Source organism: Equus asinus, chromosome 8, assembly GCF_041296235.1.
Source record: "Equus asinus isolate D_3611 breed Donkey chromosome 8, EquAss-T2T_v2, whole genome shotgun sequence".
NCBI classification, from domain to species: domain Eukaryota; kingdom Metazoa; phylum Chordata; class Mammalia; order Perissodactyla; family Equidae; genus Equus; species Equus asinus.
In genome coordinates this window covers 83,178,376-83,196,006 of record NC_091797.1, presented here as the reverse complement: position 1 = coordinate 83,196,006, position 17,631 = coordinate 83,178,376, and the positions used below count along the sequence as shown (strand labels likewise).

The following is a 17,631-nucleotide window of genomic DNA, read 5'->3' as shown; positions in this document are numbered from 1 at the left end:
CTTAAATTCTGATGCCATTTTTGGGGGGCTGAGTTCTCTGATTGCCTGGGGTCACGTAATGACCCATAAGGATGCTGTCTGGATTCTTGTCTGCAGTGCCCGTAAGATGCCCTAACCGTTTGGTCACGATGTTGATTGTGTGTGTCATTTTGTTTCAGTTTAATGGCAGCCGCAGGTGCTGGCTGGGTGCTCTGCAAGGCAGGCAGCTTGAGATGGAACAGGCTTCCATGGCCCAAGTGGAGTGGTTGCCCAGAGGAGACCCACCTTCAGTGCATCCGTGTTTTGTGTTTTTTCTTAGATTCATCCGGTCTTATTTGATGCCTGGGATCTTCATTCCCTGTAGATCAGGCAGTGGAGAATAAGGGAACCTATTGCTTAGGGCACACCCTTCACGAATGTTTCGGGCTGCTTCTTGGGTCTAGCTCTCCGTTCCCCCTGCTGCCCAGGGACCACAGGCATGGCGTCCCAGAACTTCTGCCCGTTCCTCCCCACCGTCCCTCCTCTCGGGCAGTGACTGCCCACTAGCTTTTTTTTTTTTCCCCCAACTCCATCTATCTTTGACACTTGCCAGAAGATCTCATGATTCAAAATGTAGGTACAAATGGTGGGCCCCTATCCTACAAACTCATATTTGTCTGTACAGCTTGGTCTCTGGTGCATGATTAAGAGAGGGGCAGGGGGCTGGGCAATGGGAGGTCATTTAGACCGACTAGCTTTGCTCCCCTAAAACCAGCTGTGGACAAAAGTGTGCGTTATTATTTATTACTCTTCATGCGGGCCCCACCTTGTTCCAAAAAGGTCAGGAGTGGTTACAACTGTGACACAGCTAAGTGTGGCTGGGAGGACCCTGCCAGCGTATTTTTCCCCCTGCTTCTCCTCGTTTTCAGGATGATCGGTCCTACGCACATCACTGCCCTCTCCGGAATTTCAGCCCCAGGAGACTGATTCATTTAATCCGATCACTTAATTGGCAGCGCATTGGTAACAACTGAGAGAGACCTCGAAGGCGGGGGTTCTGGACTCTCTGCCTTTGTCAGAACTCTCTGGGGACCTTGTTTAAAAGAAATGAGAAGAGAAGCCCCCTTTCCCCAGGAGTATTTGACTCCGCATGCATGGTTGGGGGAAACAGGGGCTTACCAGGCTACTACTCTTAACAAGCTCCCCTAGGGGCCTCTGCACGCAGAGTTCGACAGCTTTATTAGAGTGTGGTGTGGAAATAAGGCAGGCTTGGGGGCAGCCTCTGTCGCTGCGTGTTGTCCATGTGACCTTAGGCAAGTTACATTGTCACTCGGTGCCTCCATTTTCTCATCTCCACAACAGGAGTAATAGGGTTCTTAGCCCTTAGAGTGCATATGACAATCAAATAATATAAATGAAGCGCTGAGCACAGAGCCTGCTCAGCACAGCTTAGCTCTGATTATCATTATATTATTGCATAATAATGTTTTGATAAGAGCATCGTTATTAACATAACTAAAGCAGTAGGCACAGGGCTGGCATATAAAAAGTATCAACAAATGTCAGTTTTATTACCATAAATATATAATATATGCTATAAATATGCTATATATTTTTGAATTTCAAATTATATTATGTATTATATGTCTATGAATTCTTATCTATTTTATATCTACGAATATATCTATATATTATACAGTATATAGATACACCAGAAATATAGCATATGTATTGTTATAGCATAAATATTAAAATTATAATAATAATTATGTGAGGAAGTTACCAGTGGGCCTGGCATCTAGGAAGTGCTTAAATCTGTGAACTCTTTTTTTTCTCCCATGTTGTTTGTAATATTCATTAGCAGTTCTCAAAGAAAAGGAAAAGCCACCAGCAGCATCCAGGGGTTTAACCCGAAGCAGGGGGCAGTGGGCAGCTTCCGGCAGACGGAACCGGCCCGGTCCCAGCGTCCCCGGGGCGCAGCCCCAGACTGGTGGGTCCTGTCTGCTTCGGCCTGAGGGATCCTGTTCTAACTGGGACCCGGGTGGGGAGAGGAGGAAGGACGCGTCTCCCAGGCGGAGGATTTGCCTGCGGATGCAAATCGGCCGGTTACTTGAGACCTTAGCGAGTCAAATAATTCTCTCCCTGTCAGCTGGCCCCTCGAGCCGGGGATGTTATGACAATGGTCGCCCTGGCAACGCGGGAAGGCGTCGGGCCGCTGGCTGCGGCCGCTCCCCTCGCCCGCCGGCCCTGAGGACCCGAGAGAGAGCCGTGGCCGCGGAGCCGGGCCCCGGGGCTCAGCCTGCAGCGCCCAAGGGAGAGGAGTTGGGGTTTATGGGTAGAGGCCTGGCCTCCACCAGCAATGATGGTGGTTTATCGAACGACTAAGAAAAATGTCCTGAGCGCCGGCTGTATGTCAGGCACTGATCTGAACGCTCCAGAGAAAAGAGGCAAAAGCCCGTGCTCTTTTGAGCTGACATTCTGATGGGTGTGTGATGGGGGGGGGGGGGGCGGATGGCGGGGGGCGTAACCATGGAAACCAGTAAACAGGATAATTTGTGGGATAGAGATAAGAGCTCGCAGGAAAAAAGCAGGTGGCGTGATGGTGACGTTGAGAGGTAATAGGGAAGGGGTGACACCTGAAGGATAGGAAAGTGCTGTTTATTTCTAAAGCCGGAGGGAGACAGCCCTGGGCAGCCGGAAGATGTGCCGAGAGGCTGGACCCTGTGGATTCAGGGCTTTGAGCTCCGCTGCTAGCCAGCGCCTGCGAAAGAGAAGGCAGCAATAATGGGGTGCTTGCTGACAGGCAGCCCTGAGGGGTACAGAGGGTTCCGGAGCCCGGCTAGAATCAGCCTAAAGTCATCCGTGTGATTTTAAGGGCAGTTTTGTCACATTCCTGAGCCCTCAGTGTCCTCGTGCATAAAATGGATGTGAGATGAGACCCTCCCCTTGGCGTTGCCATGAGGTTTATCTGAGAGACGATTAGTGAAAAGACCTCATACATAGAAGATCCTTAATCTGTACTGCACCCCCTTCCAGCTTTCACGAACTCTGCTTTAGTTTTTCAAAAAAAAAATAGCACCTAAGAGTGATGGGTTTGGGCTCCAGCAAACCAGAGGCTTGCCCATGGGTCTCTGGGTTTATCCTGGTTTCGATTCTGAGTGAAAAGTACCCCATGTCACATTAGAGATTTCAGACATGATTATTTATAGCTCTGTCACATGTCTTGACTTAAAACATTTTTTTTGTTGTTTATGCTGCTAAATTTGCCATGGTGCTAATACCGAGTACAGTAATAAGTACTGAGGATGCTCAGATACAGGAAGGTCTGAAAATTTTTCCATCTGCCGCGGAAGGTGCCAGGCTGCCCCCTGGTGTGGAGATGAAGAACTACATCTGTGGGTTCCTGCTGTCTCCGAGTCCTGTGACGCTTCAGAGCCCAGGCCCGGAGACCTTATTTTGCACCCCCGGGCAGGGCAGGGGCAGCTGGTGGGCTCAGCTTGGGGGTGCTATTTCCGGGAGCCCTGTGCTGCGTCTTGGAGATGGTGCCTCTGGACTTTTTGCAGTTGAGCTCTGCATGCCCTTGTATTGAGGGTGACCTAAAAATAAATGGGGACACCTGGCAGGGTGAGGCCCTACAAAAGGCGCTTTTCTAATTGTGCTTCTCAACCTTGACCTCTAGGTTTTTGGGACCCTCCGCTTCAGCAGAGAGCTGTGGCGAAGCGGGCACGGGACGGGGAGTCAGATCCTGGGCTGGTGCTGCTTTAGTTGTGTGAGCTCGAGCCCTCCCCCACCTCTGAGCCTCACTTTCCCCATCTGTAGACTGTTCCTAACAATCTGACACCCTCTTCAGCATCGTCGAGATGCTCAAATAAAACCATAGCTTTGGAACCATCGAGGAAGGGAATTTATTTAGTGATGTGGGGGGATCCAGCTCGGTCCCTGACATTCTCTGAGGGCGGAGGTCAGGGCCTCCCACACCTTCTGTGGTGAAGGATCAGCGTTTTCTTTCCTGGTGCTTTGTAGCCAATACTTTTGTAATATATGATAAGAATGATTTACTAGAAGAATGAAAGGGATAAAAAAAACCCCAATAAAATACAAGCCTCACTGGGAAAATATTAAACAGACATAAAATCGCTCTGTCAAATAGCTATCAAAGTGTCTCACTGCTCTCAATTTCTGTCCTTACCCGAAGGGGGCTGCCCGTCAGGGCCTCAGGGCCCATGTCTTCAGGCCGCGCCTGGAGGAGCCCTGCCTTACGGCAGTGAGGGGGTGTACTTGATTTTGTATCCCTAGCTCTTTGTATTTAGAAAGCACCTAAAAAACAAAAATCAAACCAACAAAAATCCTTTAAATGAGTGAATGAGAGGCCTTGCTTCTCTTAGAACAAATATAGAGCGCCCGCCGTTATCATCCTGCGATCACGGCACAATGCTTTGTTCAAGGCTGTGCTGTGCCCTTGTGTCCTTTGGCTCCTGTCCTTTGGCCTCATGATTTGTGTTTGTGTGTCAGTCTTGTCTGTCCCACTGGGCGTCCCTTCAGGCCTGGACTGGGCCAACTGCTTTTGGATTTCCCGGTGCCTCAGTCAAGGTCTTGTCCCTGGACTGCTCGCTGAATGCCTGCCGTGCAAATGAGCCCGGGCATTTACTCGCCCTTGAGGGGTGCTGCTTGCCGAGGGCGCTGCTCCCCGGGCTCCCAGAACGGGTTTCTGCCCTGGTTTTATTGCCCAAGGACCCGGATGCTGAAGCTTGTCTGAGAAGCAGACTGCTTTCCTTACGTCATTCAGACAGGAGATGGGTCTTTCTATGCTGGCCTGACCCTCAGACTCATTGGGGTGCTTGTGTTTTCACAGATTCCTGGGCCTTCCCCAGATTTACTGAATCAGAATTTCTAGAGGAGTGGCCTGGAAGGCTGGTTTTTAACAAACACCTTCAGATGATTTTTATGGTCAGGAAATTGGGGAAAGAGGGAAGCAGCCTGTAAAATTATCTAGAACCTTGGGAGAGCTGCTTAAGCTCTGTGGCCTTCAGCTTCCTCATCTGTAAAATGGGGGTATTCCTGGGGTCATTGAGAAGCTTACGTGAGAAACTTGTATGATCTGCTTAGCAGAATCCCTGGCATGTGTGTGTTATTTACATCCTATGGATATTTAAAACTTATTTAATGCAATGGCTGACATTGTGTACGTCCCGTGTGTATTTATTGTTGGCAGGTGTCTGATTTTCATGAGATTTGTAACTAATTATCACATAGGTAATTCAAGCTTATAGAAAGATTATAAGATACACACACACAGAAATGAACAAATAAATTTCACCTCTAATGACCCAGAGTTGTAGCTGTTAACATTTTGGAGCATTTCCTTCTAGTCTGTGTGTACATATATATATATAAAATATATATTAAATGTATATGTATCTTATGTATATAACAATACATAAGATACATATATATTTAATGTATACTATTATATATTAACATATACAAAATATTAAATATATATTTTATTATGCATATAGACATTTATAAAAATCATAATATATTATATATTATATAATATACACACACATTCATTTTATATTCAGAAAATAGGATTATACTCTGCCTGTTCTTTTGGTTATGTTATTTCACTTGACAGTAGATCATGACATTTCTTGTGTGTCAATATGTAAGAGTTTGTTAAACTTTGGTTCAAATTCTGATTCATCCACTTAGTTGCTCTGTGACCTTGGGTAAGTTGTTTAACCTTTCTGGGCCTCAATTTTCTCGTTTGTAGAGTGGGGCAGTAATTGGATGTCCATCGCAATGCCGCTGTGAGGATTAAATAGATAATTCATAAAAGTGCTTATCACAGCATTGGGTTCAGAGAAGGCCCCTGTTAGCTGACAACCTGGATTATTCTGCGCCACCAGCCTTGGGTAACTGGTGGGGAGAGCTGCTGATCCCAGGGGCCCCGCCTGGGAAGCGCTGCTCAGTCTCCGCCCAGTCCAGCTTCACACTCTGGGCAGTTTTCGGGCGTTTTCCCTGCTCAGACTAGCCATGCTTTTGTCCCCAATGGTGACTCTTCTTTCCCTTGGCCTCAAGGGGAAGACCTGGGCCTGTGACTGCCCGCCTGTCTTCTCACTCCACCTGCTTCCTAAGCCCATCTCTGTCCCCCGCGTTCCTCATTCATCGTAGTGAGGCGGCCCCTGGCCTCTTACTCCTGGGCGAGTACAGGTCCTGTCTCTGGGTGACCCTGGAAGCACCTCCCCAGCATCCGTGTGTTCCTTCTACAAACAGGACAGAGTGCTTATGTGGGTGGTGGGCTCAGCCTGTCTTCTGCGTGGACATTGTCTCGTGTGATGCCGCAGCAGACCTGCGAGGGAAGGAGGTATATGCCCATTGTATAGATGAGAAAGTGGAGGCTCAGGGAGCTGAAGTGACTTGCCCAAGCCTCAGAACTGGAATTCAGAAACTCACTCGTCCCCTGCTTCCTGGAAGGCTTCCCGAGAGGAATGAGACTCCCTCTGCCCTTGAGGGGCCCAAGCCCAACTTTTGGATTTCCCGTTCAGTGGGAAGGACCGTGAACACCTCATAGTGCAGCGTCCTGGTAGAGACAGAGAGCTTTGGGGTCGGACCCTGGCTCCCCGACTTAAACAGTCTGTGGATCTGAGCGAGTGGTTCCACCTCTGGGCGCCTGTTTTCTCGTTCACACAATGGGCTCAGAACAGCAGCCTCACAGCTAGTGTTGTTGCGTGGATTCAAAATGAACAAGCACTTCCAAAACACTCCCCCCGGCGCCAGGCACACCGCAGGTGTTTGGTCAATGGTGGCTGCTGGCGCGGCAGTTATTCCTGAAAAGGCTTAATCGTAGCTGACAAAAATGCCCCCAGCAGACATCCCAGAACTGCTCGCATCGTGGACTTTTGACTGTGGTATCAAAGGAATTCATCATGCAGAAGATGAGAAAGAATGAGGTGCATCTGTATGAACGAGCAGGAAAGATCCTCAAGACTTACCACTGAGTGAAAGTGTGAGCTGCAAAAAAAATGCATACTGCGTGATACAATTTACGTGAAAAAAACAACCCTACACGTAAAACCACGCTGCAGAGTTTCTGCACACGTGTGCATATGTGTGAAAGGGCACAGGAAAAGGTCTGGATAGATGGACACCAAGCCATTCTGAGCAGTTACCTGCATCACCTCCAGGAGAGGCGGGCCAGCATTAGTGGGAATGGTCAAAGGGGGCTTTGGCCTTATCTGAAATGTTCTAACTTTTTCACAAAGGAAATATATGCATGTGTCTATTAAATAAAGGAAATTAAAATAAAGTTATCCTTTCTGCAATGTTGGGGCTTTGGAATCAACTTGGGTTTGAATCTTAGCTCTCCACTTACTGGTTGTATGATTGCAAATAAATAAGTTCTCTGTGCCTGATTTCTTCCTCTGTAAAATGTAGATCTTAATGGCATCTAGCTCTTGGGAATGTGGAGATATATTGACATGATGTGTGTAAGACCTTCAGCATGGGCTGGGCACTTGGAAATGCTCAATAATGGTGCTTTCATTTTTATTATTAAATTTATTTCATTTACTCTTCCAAATATGGACAGGGCTCCTTAACCTTTAAGACAGCCAGTGTCTTCAACACTGGGTAACACAATTATCAGCCAATTAGAATGCAAGGAAAACTGTGATAAATCTTGTAATAGAGTCTGTACGAACAAAATGCCCAGGAAGAATTAATAAAGACTTCCCGGAGAAGGTGACATTTGAGATGAACTTTGGAGAAATCAGATTTCCGTGAGTTGACTGGGTGGCGTATCAATTATCTCTGAATCCCTATAATGCTGTGTAACAGGCAACTACAAAACCTTGGTTGCATACAACATAAACATTTATTGGCCATGCATCTGGGGTCAGCTGCACGTTAGTGGCTGTCTTGCTCTTGGCTGAGTTCACTCAGAGCCAACAGCCAGACAACAATTGGCTGTTGGCCCAGCTAGGATGGCTTTGGCTGGGATGTCTGGGAAAGCTTGACTTTGCCCTATGTAGTCTCTCATCCTTCAGCTGACTAGCTGACTATCCTGGGCACGTTCTCATGGAGATGGCAGAGATTCAAGAGAGGGAGTAGAAACACACCAGGCCTCTTTCTATTGGCTGAGGCAAGTCACATGGCCAACCTGATGGAAGCGGTGCAGGCGCAGACTCTGCCCCTTCAGTGAATTAACTGCAAAGTCACAATGCAAAGGGTGTGGAGGCAGGAGGGGTGCAGGATTCAGGTCATCTTTACAATCCACCACAGGTGGGTGTGGAGAGGAATTGCCTGGAAGTGAAAGAGGCAAGAAAGGAGAACTGGAATATAATTGAGCCCTGAATAATAGGCTAAGGAATTTGAACGTTATTCTATAGGACAGCATTTCCCAAACTCATCAGTTTGATACCCTCATCCTACTTTTTGCCCTATCTGTGTATTTTCTTTAAACCAACTCAAATTAAAAAAAAACACACACAAAAAACCATGTATTTAAAAATAAAACTTTGTACAACTGTTATAATGGAAAACTGGTATCACTCTTCATAAATGGAAGGCAATCAGGAAAAGAAATACAATGAAACAAAAGTATCCTTCAGTTGTGCTAAATATCATTACCTGCCTCAGGCTGTGAGTCTGTGTTAAAGACACAGTGTCATTGAAGAGAGACTGTCTCTTTGATCTAAAGTCAGGTGGCTGGAGGGAGATCTGGACAGGGAAGCACGCTCTCGCTGTGTGACCCAGTGTTACTTAATGCCACGCCTGGGTACCACCTCGAGTTATCACGCGCTTGGGAAATGCTGCTATTCAAGATTGGGTGTCTGAGCAGGGTAGTGACGTAGTTCCATCTCTCCTGCCAGCCAGCATTTGGGCTTAGTCTAGTTTTTCAATCTTCTGTGACACTGAAGGCTTCTTTAAAGGTGTGGCATGATGTCAATGGCTTCCGATTGACACTTGATTCCTTTCTTTCTTTCTTTGAGAAGTTGATACAGCATTGTTATTATTTATATCAAGAGACCAGATCCTTATTTCTTTTGCCATATTTGAAATCCAACACAGCCATATATAGGTATAGAATAATAAACAGTAAAAGCTTATTTATTCAGAAGAAAAGTCTGAAGAAGAGCAGTTAGCCAAAAGCCCAGATTTATGTTCATGAAGGGAGCACGTATTACTTTCAAGCAATTTCTGTAAGGTGAATTGATTCAAATCCTAGTAATTTCAAAGTCAGGATTTACATAATGAATTAGGAAGACAATTTTTTATTCAAACTTTTAATTTTAGTCCTTTTAGTTCATTTAGTATGTTTAGTACGTTCTCTTACAGGATAACTTTTTTAAACTTTGGAGAAATGATACATTTTACCCTTAAAGAATATTATTTATTTTCAAACTGATTAGTTTTGATTTATTAGAAATACTTTTTTAGGCTTGCCCCATTGCCAAGTGGTTAGAGTTCTGTGCAGTCTGCTTTGGTGCCCAGGGTTCGCAGGTTCAGATCCCATGTGAGGACCTACTCCACTGACCAGCCACACTGTGGAGGCGTCCCACATACGAAAAAATAGAGGAGGATTGGCACAGATGTTAGCTCGAGGCAAATCTTCCTCAGCAAAAAAAAAAAAAAAAAAAAAGCAAAACTTTTTCTGAGGCTGATAGTCACTATATTTGGGACATACCCCCCCCATGCTAGTTGTGGAAGATGCTTGTGAATTCATGTAGTACAAAATCAGCACTATTGCAATGGTGTTCTGTGTGATTCTTCCATGCCACTTTGCATGAATAATTTCTTTTAAGCCTCACCGCAATCCTAGGAAGTGGGACAATTTAATCCTCATTTTCCAGGTGAGAAAACTGAGGTTTAGAACAGATTTGAAACTTGCTTGAGGCGGTTAAGCTACTGAGTAGTGCCTGGGGATGGGAGCCCAGGTTAGGCTGATTCTGGTGCCCAAGCTTCCGGCCTCTCCCTGAGGCTGCCTCTTATTCCAACACATGGACATGGAAAAAAAAAGTCAAGTAAACTAAAAAGTTCTCTTTCTCTGGTTTTATGCTGCACTTTTCTCTTTCTTCAACTACTAGAGTCCTTCATTTAAATCAGTGCAAAGGAAGCAGGCTTTCTAGCCATACTTACTGCTGGTGCTGAGTGACATTGTCCCAGGGCTGAGAGACCCCCTGTGCTTTTGATCACTCTGGTTTCTTTTCCTCGTGGCAAGGAAAGTTGTAATCCTGAGCAGATCTCTTTCTCCCGAAACTTCCTAGGATAGATTCAGAGCACTAACTGTTGGGTGCAGGTTTCATATCGAAATCTTCGTCTGAAATTCAGGACTGATTTTGGTTCTCTGTACCAAAAATATCAGAAAGAAGGTAAAACTTTGATTAATCATATTACTTATTGAATTCCCAGAGCCTAACACAGTGCCTGGCACACTGGCGTATAGTTGGCGCTTCGTAAATATTGTTTGAGTCAATGAGTGAACCAAAGCTTAGATATATGCAAAGTGTGGACAGGATACCTAAACTCAGTCTTAAAATAAAAAAAATTCTTAGTGTTGAGAAAGCAAAGCAATATGAACTTATTATAAATAAGTTTATAATTATATATATAAATTATATTTTATTTATATAATAAATACAAATTATATATAAAATTATATATAAATATATGTAAATAAAAATATATACAAATAAAATATATAAATTATTATAAAAATTGAAAAAATAGTTGTACAGGAAAAAGTGAATGCCCCTCTTTTCCCCATATCTGTTTTTACTATTATAGGTCGTTGTATTCTGCCAGGTATTTTCCTGTGTTCATAATTATATCATTAACACATATATAGTTTTAAAAGTATAAATGCAATTATACAGTGTCTTTGCAGATTGCTTTATCACTGAAGATGAAAATCTTTTCTTAGATCAATATGTATTAATCTACTTTATTTATTTATTTTACTTTTTTTTTTGAGGAAGATTAGCCCTGAGCTAACTACTGCCAACCCTCCTCTTTCTGCCAAGGAAGACTGGCCCTGAGCTAACATCCGTGCCCATCTTCCTCTACTTTATACGTGGGACGCCTATCACAGCATGGCTTGCCAAGTGGTGCCATGTCTGCACCCGGGATCCAAACCGGTGAACCCCGGGCCGCCAAGAATCGGAACATGTGAAATTAACTGCTGTGCCACCGGGCTGGCCCCTAATCTACTTTATTTTTGAAAGTTTATATAGTATTCAATTCTATGGATGTGCTGTAACTCATTCATATTTATCTTTTCTGTTAATGACCCTTTTAAAAAATTGTTTTCGTGTTTTTAAAATCGCAAACTGCTGCGATAGCCAGCCAGCCTCTCGCCCCATGTGCACACGTGCGTATTTCTCTAGGGTGGATTCCTAGACGTCAGTTTCCTCGGTCACAGTGCATGAGCACTGAAATGCTGATACCACCAAATCAAGTTGCCCTCCCGTGGAATTCTCAAGGGTTTCTCACATTCTCACTGACACTGATAGCATCAGTGTTAAAATGTTGCCAAACGTATCCAAACATTTTTCCATTAATAAGCAGGTAATACATATACGTTGTATTTTCTAATATTACTATAAAGAAGCAAACGGGAAAAAAATAGGTCACCCATAATCTTAGTCTCAGAGATAAATACCGCTAACACTGTGCTATGTACCCTCTCAGGGCTTTTTCGATGCATCTATACACATGTAGTTTTATAAATTTTCAATGCATTGTTTATACATTATAAATATTATGCATATTTTATACATCATTTCTATATGAATACATTGTAATTTATTTACATCATTCCCTATTCTTGAAGAGTTGGATTATTTCCAATCCTTCATGGCTATTATCAACTTGGAGCAAACCTTCATGAATATTCTTAATTATTTCTTTAGAATAAAACCCTACAGCAGCATTGTTTGTTAGAAATATGAGAGCAACAGATGTGAGCCAAATGTGTAATTTTAAATTTTCTAGTATCCACATTAACAAGAAATAGATAAAATTAATTTTAAGAATATATTTTATTTAACCCAGTTCATCCAAAATATTATCATGTAAACATGTAATCAATGTAAAAATATTAATGAGATGTTTTACATTATTCTTTTCCTCTCAAGTCTTTGAAATCCAGTGTGTATTTTATACTTACAGCACATCTCAATTCAGATGCTAAAATTTTCAAGGTTAAGGTAAAATGTAGTTCTATCAAAATAATAAAATTATGTTTAACAGAAAAATACATGGCTTCCGTTTTTGCATTTAAATTAAATAAAATTTAAAATTCCATTCCTTAGTTGCACTAGCCACACCATGCTCCGTTAGCCACACCTGGCTGGTCGACTACCATTTTGGACATTTGACACAGAGATTAAATCGATTTCACTTCTCAGTGTGTGAAACGAAAGCAGATTTGGGGGGAGTGCCTGCATACAAGACTTGAGAATCCACTGGAAAATGTCAAGATCCGAAAAAACAGTTTAAATCAGGATTGGAAATCTCAAGAATGAGGTGACAGAACTCAGGAAAGGATTGGAAATAAAAGGAAAATTTTATTCAATAAGATAAGTAGGTGAAAAGTAAGAAAACTTTTTGCAAATCAGACATATATGAACATCTTCATAAGGCAGGCAGCAGAGCTAGGGTGAGAGGGCAGCCCCGCGTGGGTCAGGGCCCACAGGGGACATCCAAGCAGGGCAGTGGCCCAATTGAGGATGGGTCTGGACAGGGCAGGGGCCCAGTGGAGTTGGGATATTAGCGAAATTCAGCAGGTTAAGCAAATAATAAATAAATATATTAAGAATTATTTTTCTCAGTGTCTGAGAAGAGTGATGCAAATGTGGGAAGGGAAAAAACTAGAATAAATTCTATGGTGTTGGTTTGGGATTATTGGTTATCAACCCATATAGATAAAAAAATAAATATAGGGTAAACTTATGTATCTACATATATGCATTGCACATACGTACATATATTACCTAGGCTGCCCGCTGAGGGAACTGGAAACCAGGACACCTCAAGATCAGTAAGCACACCAACCATCCAAATCTTGGCTTCTAAATACCATCTTCCCCTCAGAGGAACCAGTGCTCTTTGGTGAAATGACTGATTCCAGAACAGGGGCAGGAAAAGAGCAAGATGAGCCTGGAAAATTTTGTTGTGCGTGAAAGTAAAGAAGTGCTTGAAGAATGATGGGGAGGTGTCGAAGTATGTTTATTTCTTCTGAGTGGTTTTCTGTACTGTGCATAGAAAATAGTTGAAACAAGTCCAAAAATAACACAAAAGACAGACGTGTGAGTTCTGTAGATGTCTTAGTTGAAAGCCCTACTCTGAAGTCTTAATAGGGCAGACTCTATTCCTTCAGAAATACATGGGAGAAAAAACATGTATTTTTTGGCATTTTTCTATTCTAAATTCTAAATTGAGATTCCAAATGAAAAGTGTTCCAGGTACATTCGCTTAACCAGTGATTTTTGTGCTTCTGTTGCAACGACACATAGGCTTACCAAGAAAGGCAACTTTCATCTTATTAGTAAGGTGAGAAAATTAGTGTGAACTTAAAAACTTAGTTTTCTGGTTTCTTCCCCTGGGCTTCAGTCTCAGGGTGCCTCTCTCCATGTCAGCAGGGATGGCCTGGACAGCTTCCGGCTTGTATGACGCCTCCCAGACACTCTAGTGGGAAGGGACGGCTGTTCCTGAGAGCTTGCGAAGAGTTGTGGGGAGGGCTCTGGTGGCCCAGCCTGACTCACGTGTCATCCTGATCCAGATGCTGTGGCCAGGCTTAAGTCCCAGGCCGCCTGCAGCCCAGGCAGGGTAGGCTCAGTGAAACAGCCGTGCCTGAACCATGTGCACTGAGAGCCAAAGAAGGAAGGTTCCCCAAAAGAGAGTTGAAATACTCTTTTCAGCGAAAGGGGGAATGGAGACGGGCTGGACAGAACCAATAGATGCCCTCTGCCATCATACCCTGCTCCAAATTTTGTGATCCTAAAATTCCAGGACCGTCTTCTTGATAAATGTTGGCTGACTGTGCTTTGAAATACCGGAGGCATTACGTACCTAAGGATTTTATTTTTCTTTCATTTAGTTATCTTTATTAAGTATATTTTAAATTACAAAGATGATAATATGCTTTAGGTAACGATTGAAGCCAGGCAAAAATATATTAAGGAACATCGAACCTTTTTCTCCCTCTGTCTGTGCCTCTCCCCACCCCAGTTATCAGCCTGGGGTGTGTCTTCCATACTCTTTCTCTGCTCCCGCACACATGTAGGGCCTGTCTTTTGTTAATGTTGCTAGTTTTTACATAACTAGCAATAAAACACTTTCCTTTCTTGCATCCTGGCATCCGTCCAGAAGCACGGGGCCAGGCCCATCTCATTTTAAAAGTCTTTGTTAATTTGTGACTACTTGCATGTGACTCAAGATTCAAATGGTACAAAAGTGTTTAAATAAAATGTTTCTCCCACCTCTGTTCCCCACCCGCCCTCCTCCCTTCCCTAGAGGATTGGGAATCCTTCCAGACAGTGTCTGCATTTATGAAGATATATACATGTCAACAGTTCCCACGTGAATGGGAGAGTATTTGTGTTTGTTTATCAACGTGTCTTGGAGACTGTTCCATATCAGACAAAGCACGCATCCTCATTTTATTTTATAGCTGCGTAGGGTTCCCTTGTGTGCGTGTGCCTCTTTTATGAGGCTCCTGCTGATGGACCCTCAGGATGTTTGCCATCTTTTGTCACTGCCAAGAGAACTGTAAGGAAAATGCTTTTACGTAGTCATTTTGCACAGGATGGAGTGTCTGTAGCATGAGTTCCTAGCAGTGGAATTGTAGGGTCCAGGGATATGTGCCGTGGAAATGGAGGAGGATGCAGCCCCAAGGCCCCCACTCAAGGGCCGACGCGTGTCTCCCTCATTGCACTTGAGCCAGTCTTTAAAATACAGAGTTGGGTGGGGTGGGGGCACGGAGTGGGCGGTAGGGAGATTCTTGCCTCTCCTTGTGGCGATGCCTCTGAGATGTGTCCTCTGTCCTCATCTGTCTCCACAGAGCAAGCTGGTGAAGTACTTCAGCCGGCAGCTGTCCTGCAAAAAGAAGGTGGCCCTGCAGGAGCGCAACGCCGAGCTGGATGGCTTCCCCCAGCTCCGCCACTGGTTCCGGATTGTCGACGTGCGCAAGGAAGTCCTGGAGGTGACCGGAGGTGCCCCGTGCCCCCTGCCCCTAACTGGCCAGCAGCCAGCCCCTGCGGCAGTGGGTTTTTGGCTGTGCCTGGCACATAGTAGGCCTTCAATAAATATGTATGGGATGAAGGCACGGAGGATCTCTGAGGCTGTTGAATGGGGTCATTAAGAGTGTGGTTCTAGAGTTGGGATCTCTTTCCACTCTGCCACTCATGAATTCAGTCCCTTTGGCCAAATCACTTAACCTCTTGGACCAGTGCTGTCCAGCAGAACTTTCTGCTACGATGAAAATATTTTATATCTGTGCTGTCCAATGCAGTTGCCACCAGTCACATGTAGCTGTTGAGCTACATGTGGTTAATGTGTGTGACTGTGGAACTGAATTTTTAATTGTCTTGAGGGTTAATTAGTGTGGCCAGCGGCCACCATATTGGACACCAGTCTTAGGGCATTAGTTTTCTTGTCTGTGAAATGGGATAATGATTGTCTCCTCTTCGTCAGTAGCTGGCATGATAAAATGAGGTGATCTATATAAAATGTTCAGTTCATAGTCTGGCACCTAATAGCACTCAGTAAATGTTGGCTTATTATATTGTTATTATTGCTGTTGAAAACTTCGGAAGTAACAGGTTTTCCAAGGGCAAAACAAAACCAGAACACATGCTGTCTTGTGTCCACCATCGAGGCGTGGCCCACATCCATAAGGTCTCAGGGACAGTGAGATGTCCTTTCCCCCTCGGATCCCAGGTCCCCAGTGTTCCCAGTGACCGGATCAGCCCTTCCTAATGAAACCAGCTCTCAGTTATTCAATCTTCGGTGCCAGCCATTGTACTGAGGGCTCTACACCCAGGACCCCAACTGTTGAGGCCGTTCAAACCCTCACAACGACCTTTTGAGGTGGGAAGGACTCTCATCACCAGTGTACAGAGCTAGAGACTGAGGCTTACAGATGGAGCGACCTGTTCTGTTAGTGCGTGTGTGGGGCTAGCGGGAGAACCCACTCCGATGGACTCTGGAGGGCGAGGTGGGAAGCACTGGGCTTTCCCCTCCTTTTCCTGGTGCCGGGGCCTCCCCGAGCCAGGCAGAAGAGGGGTGCCCCCTCTTGCTTGCGGGGCCAAGCGACATTTCTCCAAGTGCTCCCTGCTCCCTGCTTGAAGAGGCCCCCAAGATCCTCTTCCACCTTTTGTCTTTTTCAGACCTTGTCCCAGGATGTGATCTCACCTGAACCCACCATCTAACAATCTGAGCCAGACTCCTTCTCTCCTCCATCCCCCGCCCCCCATGCCTCGCACGTGCGCACCAGAAGGGGTGTGATTCCGTGTTTTCTATTTCATTCCCAGGAGGGCGGTTTCGTGTCAATATCCTTAAAATGAAGGGTCTCGTATAAGTGCAGACAGTACATTCTATTCATGTGGCCCAGTCTGCTTTTCAGAAGCTTTTGGGACCTTTATTTATCAAGCGGGGCGAATAAGACAGAGACAGCTCTTCTTGACCAGGCATTGAAAGCGGGTGGCCCTCAAGCTGTGTCTGATGCACGGACACTTTTTGTTTGGCTGATACGATGTTCGAAAATTTTTTTGAGCCAATATTTAAAGGTTGAAAGGCTTTGCATAAAAACTGAGATCTCTGGCTTCTCTTGTAAAATCGAAATTGCTGACCACACTGAAGTGAATTCTTCAGGCCCTTAGGGTCCAGGGGGCTCCAAGTTCACAGCTTTGCTCATTTACATTTACCTGGCCTGCAGGTGTCCGAGCTCCGGTTCTTACCTTGGTCTGTGAGAACCTTGAGTCAAAGACCACCAACCAGGGGGTGTGGATGGAGCTGGGGTTCCACTCTCTGTCTGTAGCTCACACATGCAGCCACCAGAGGTCCCCTTTTGTTGGAGGAACCAGCAGTATGGAGAAAGCTCCAAAGTCGACCTGGGTTCAAACTTACTTGCTGTGTGACCTTGGGCAATTAGTCTAACCTCTCTGAATTTTATTGTCCTAGTTAGAGACTAGTGAGGATGATAAAAGTACTACTTTATGTGGTCTTTGTGACTTTAAAAGAAAATCCATGAAAAACGCTTCAAACAGTGCTCCATCCGTTTCAATTATTATTATTATTTTAATTAAAAAATCTTTTTTGCTGAGGAAGATTAGCCCTGTGGTAACATCTGTGCCAATCTTCCTCCAGTTTATATGTGGGTCACTGTCACAGCATTGATGAGTGGCATAGGTCCACACCTGGGATGGGAACCTGCGAACCTGGGTCACTTTGAACTTAACCACTATGCCTCAGGGCCAGCCCCTACCTATTATTATTTTATTGAACAGAAGTGCATCTGCTTTTTCGGCCCGGGTCTGTTAAGGCTGTTTCCATTTTTGATGTCATTATTACTTTTGCGAGTTTTTTTGGTGAACCCTAAACTTCCATGTAAATTGAGTATTTTGGGGGGTAAATTATAGGATTAAAATGCACCAGTGAATCCTGCAG

The 17,631-nt window shown here is 44.6% G+C and overlaps 1 protein-coding gene across 1 annotated transcript in view; it reads left to right on the top strand.

The window, feature by feature from the left end:
- Nucleotides 1-17,631, top strand: part of KSR2 (kinase suppressor of ras 2) — a 373,230-nt gene that overhangs the window by 51,322 nt on the left and 304,277 nt on the right. Inside the window, exon 2 of the mRNA XM_070516151.1 lies at nucleotides 15,026-15,166. Within this exon, the coding sequence (XP_070372252.1) occupies nucleotides 15,026-15,166 (141 nt within the window). The remainder of the gene's footprint in view (nucleotides 1-15,025; nucleotides 15,167-17,631) is intronic.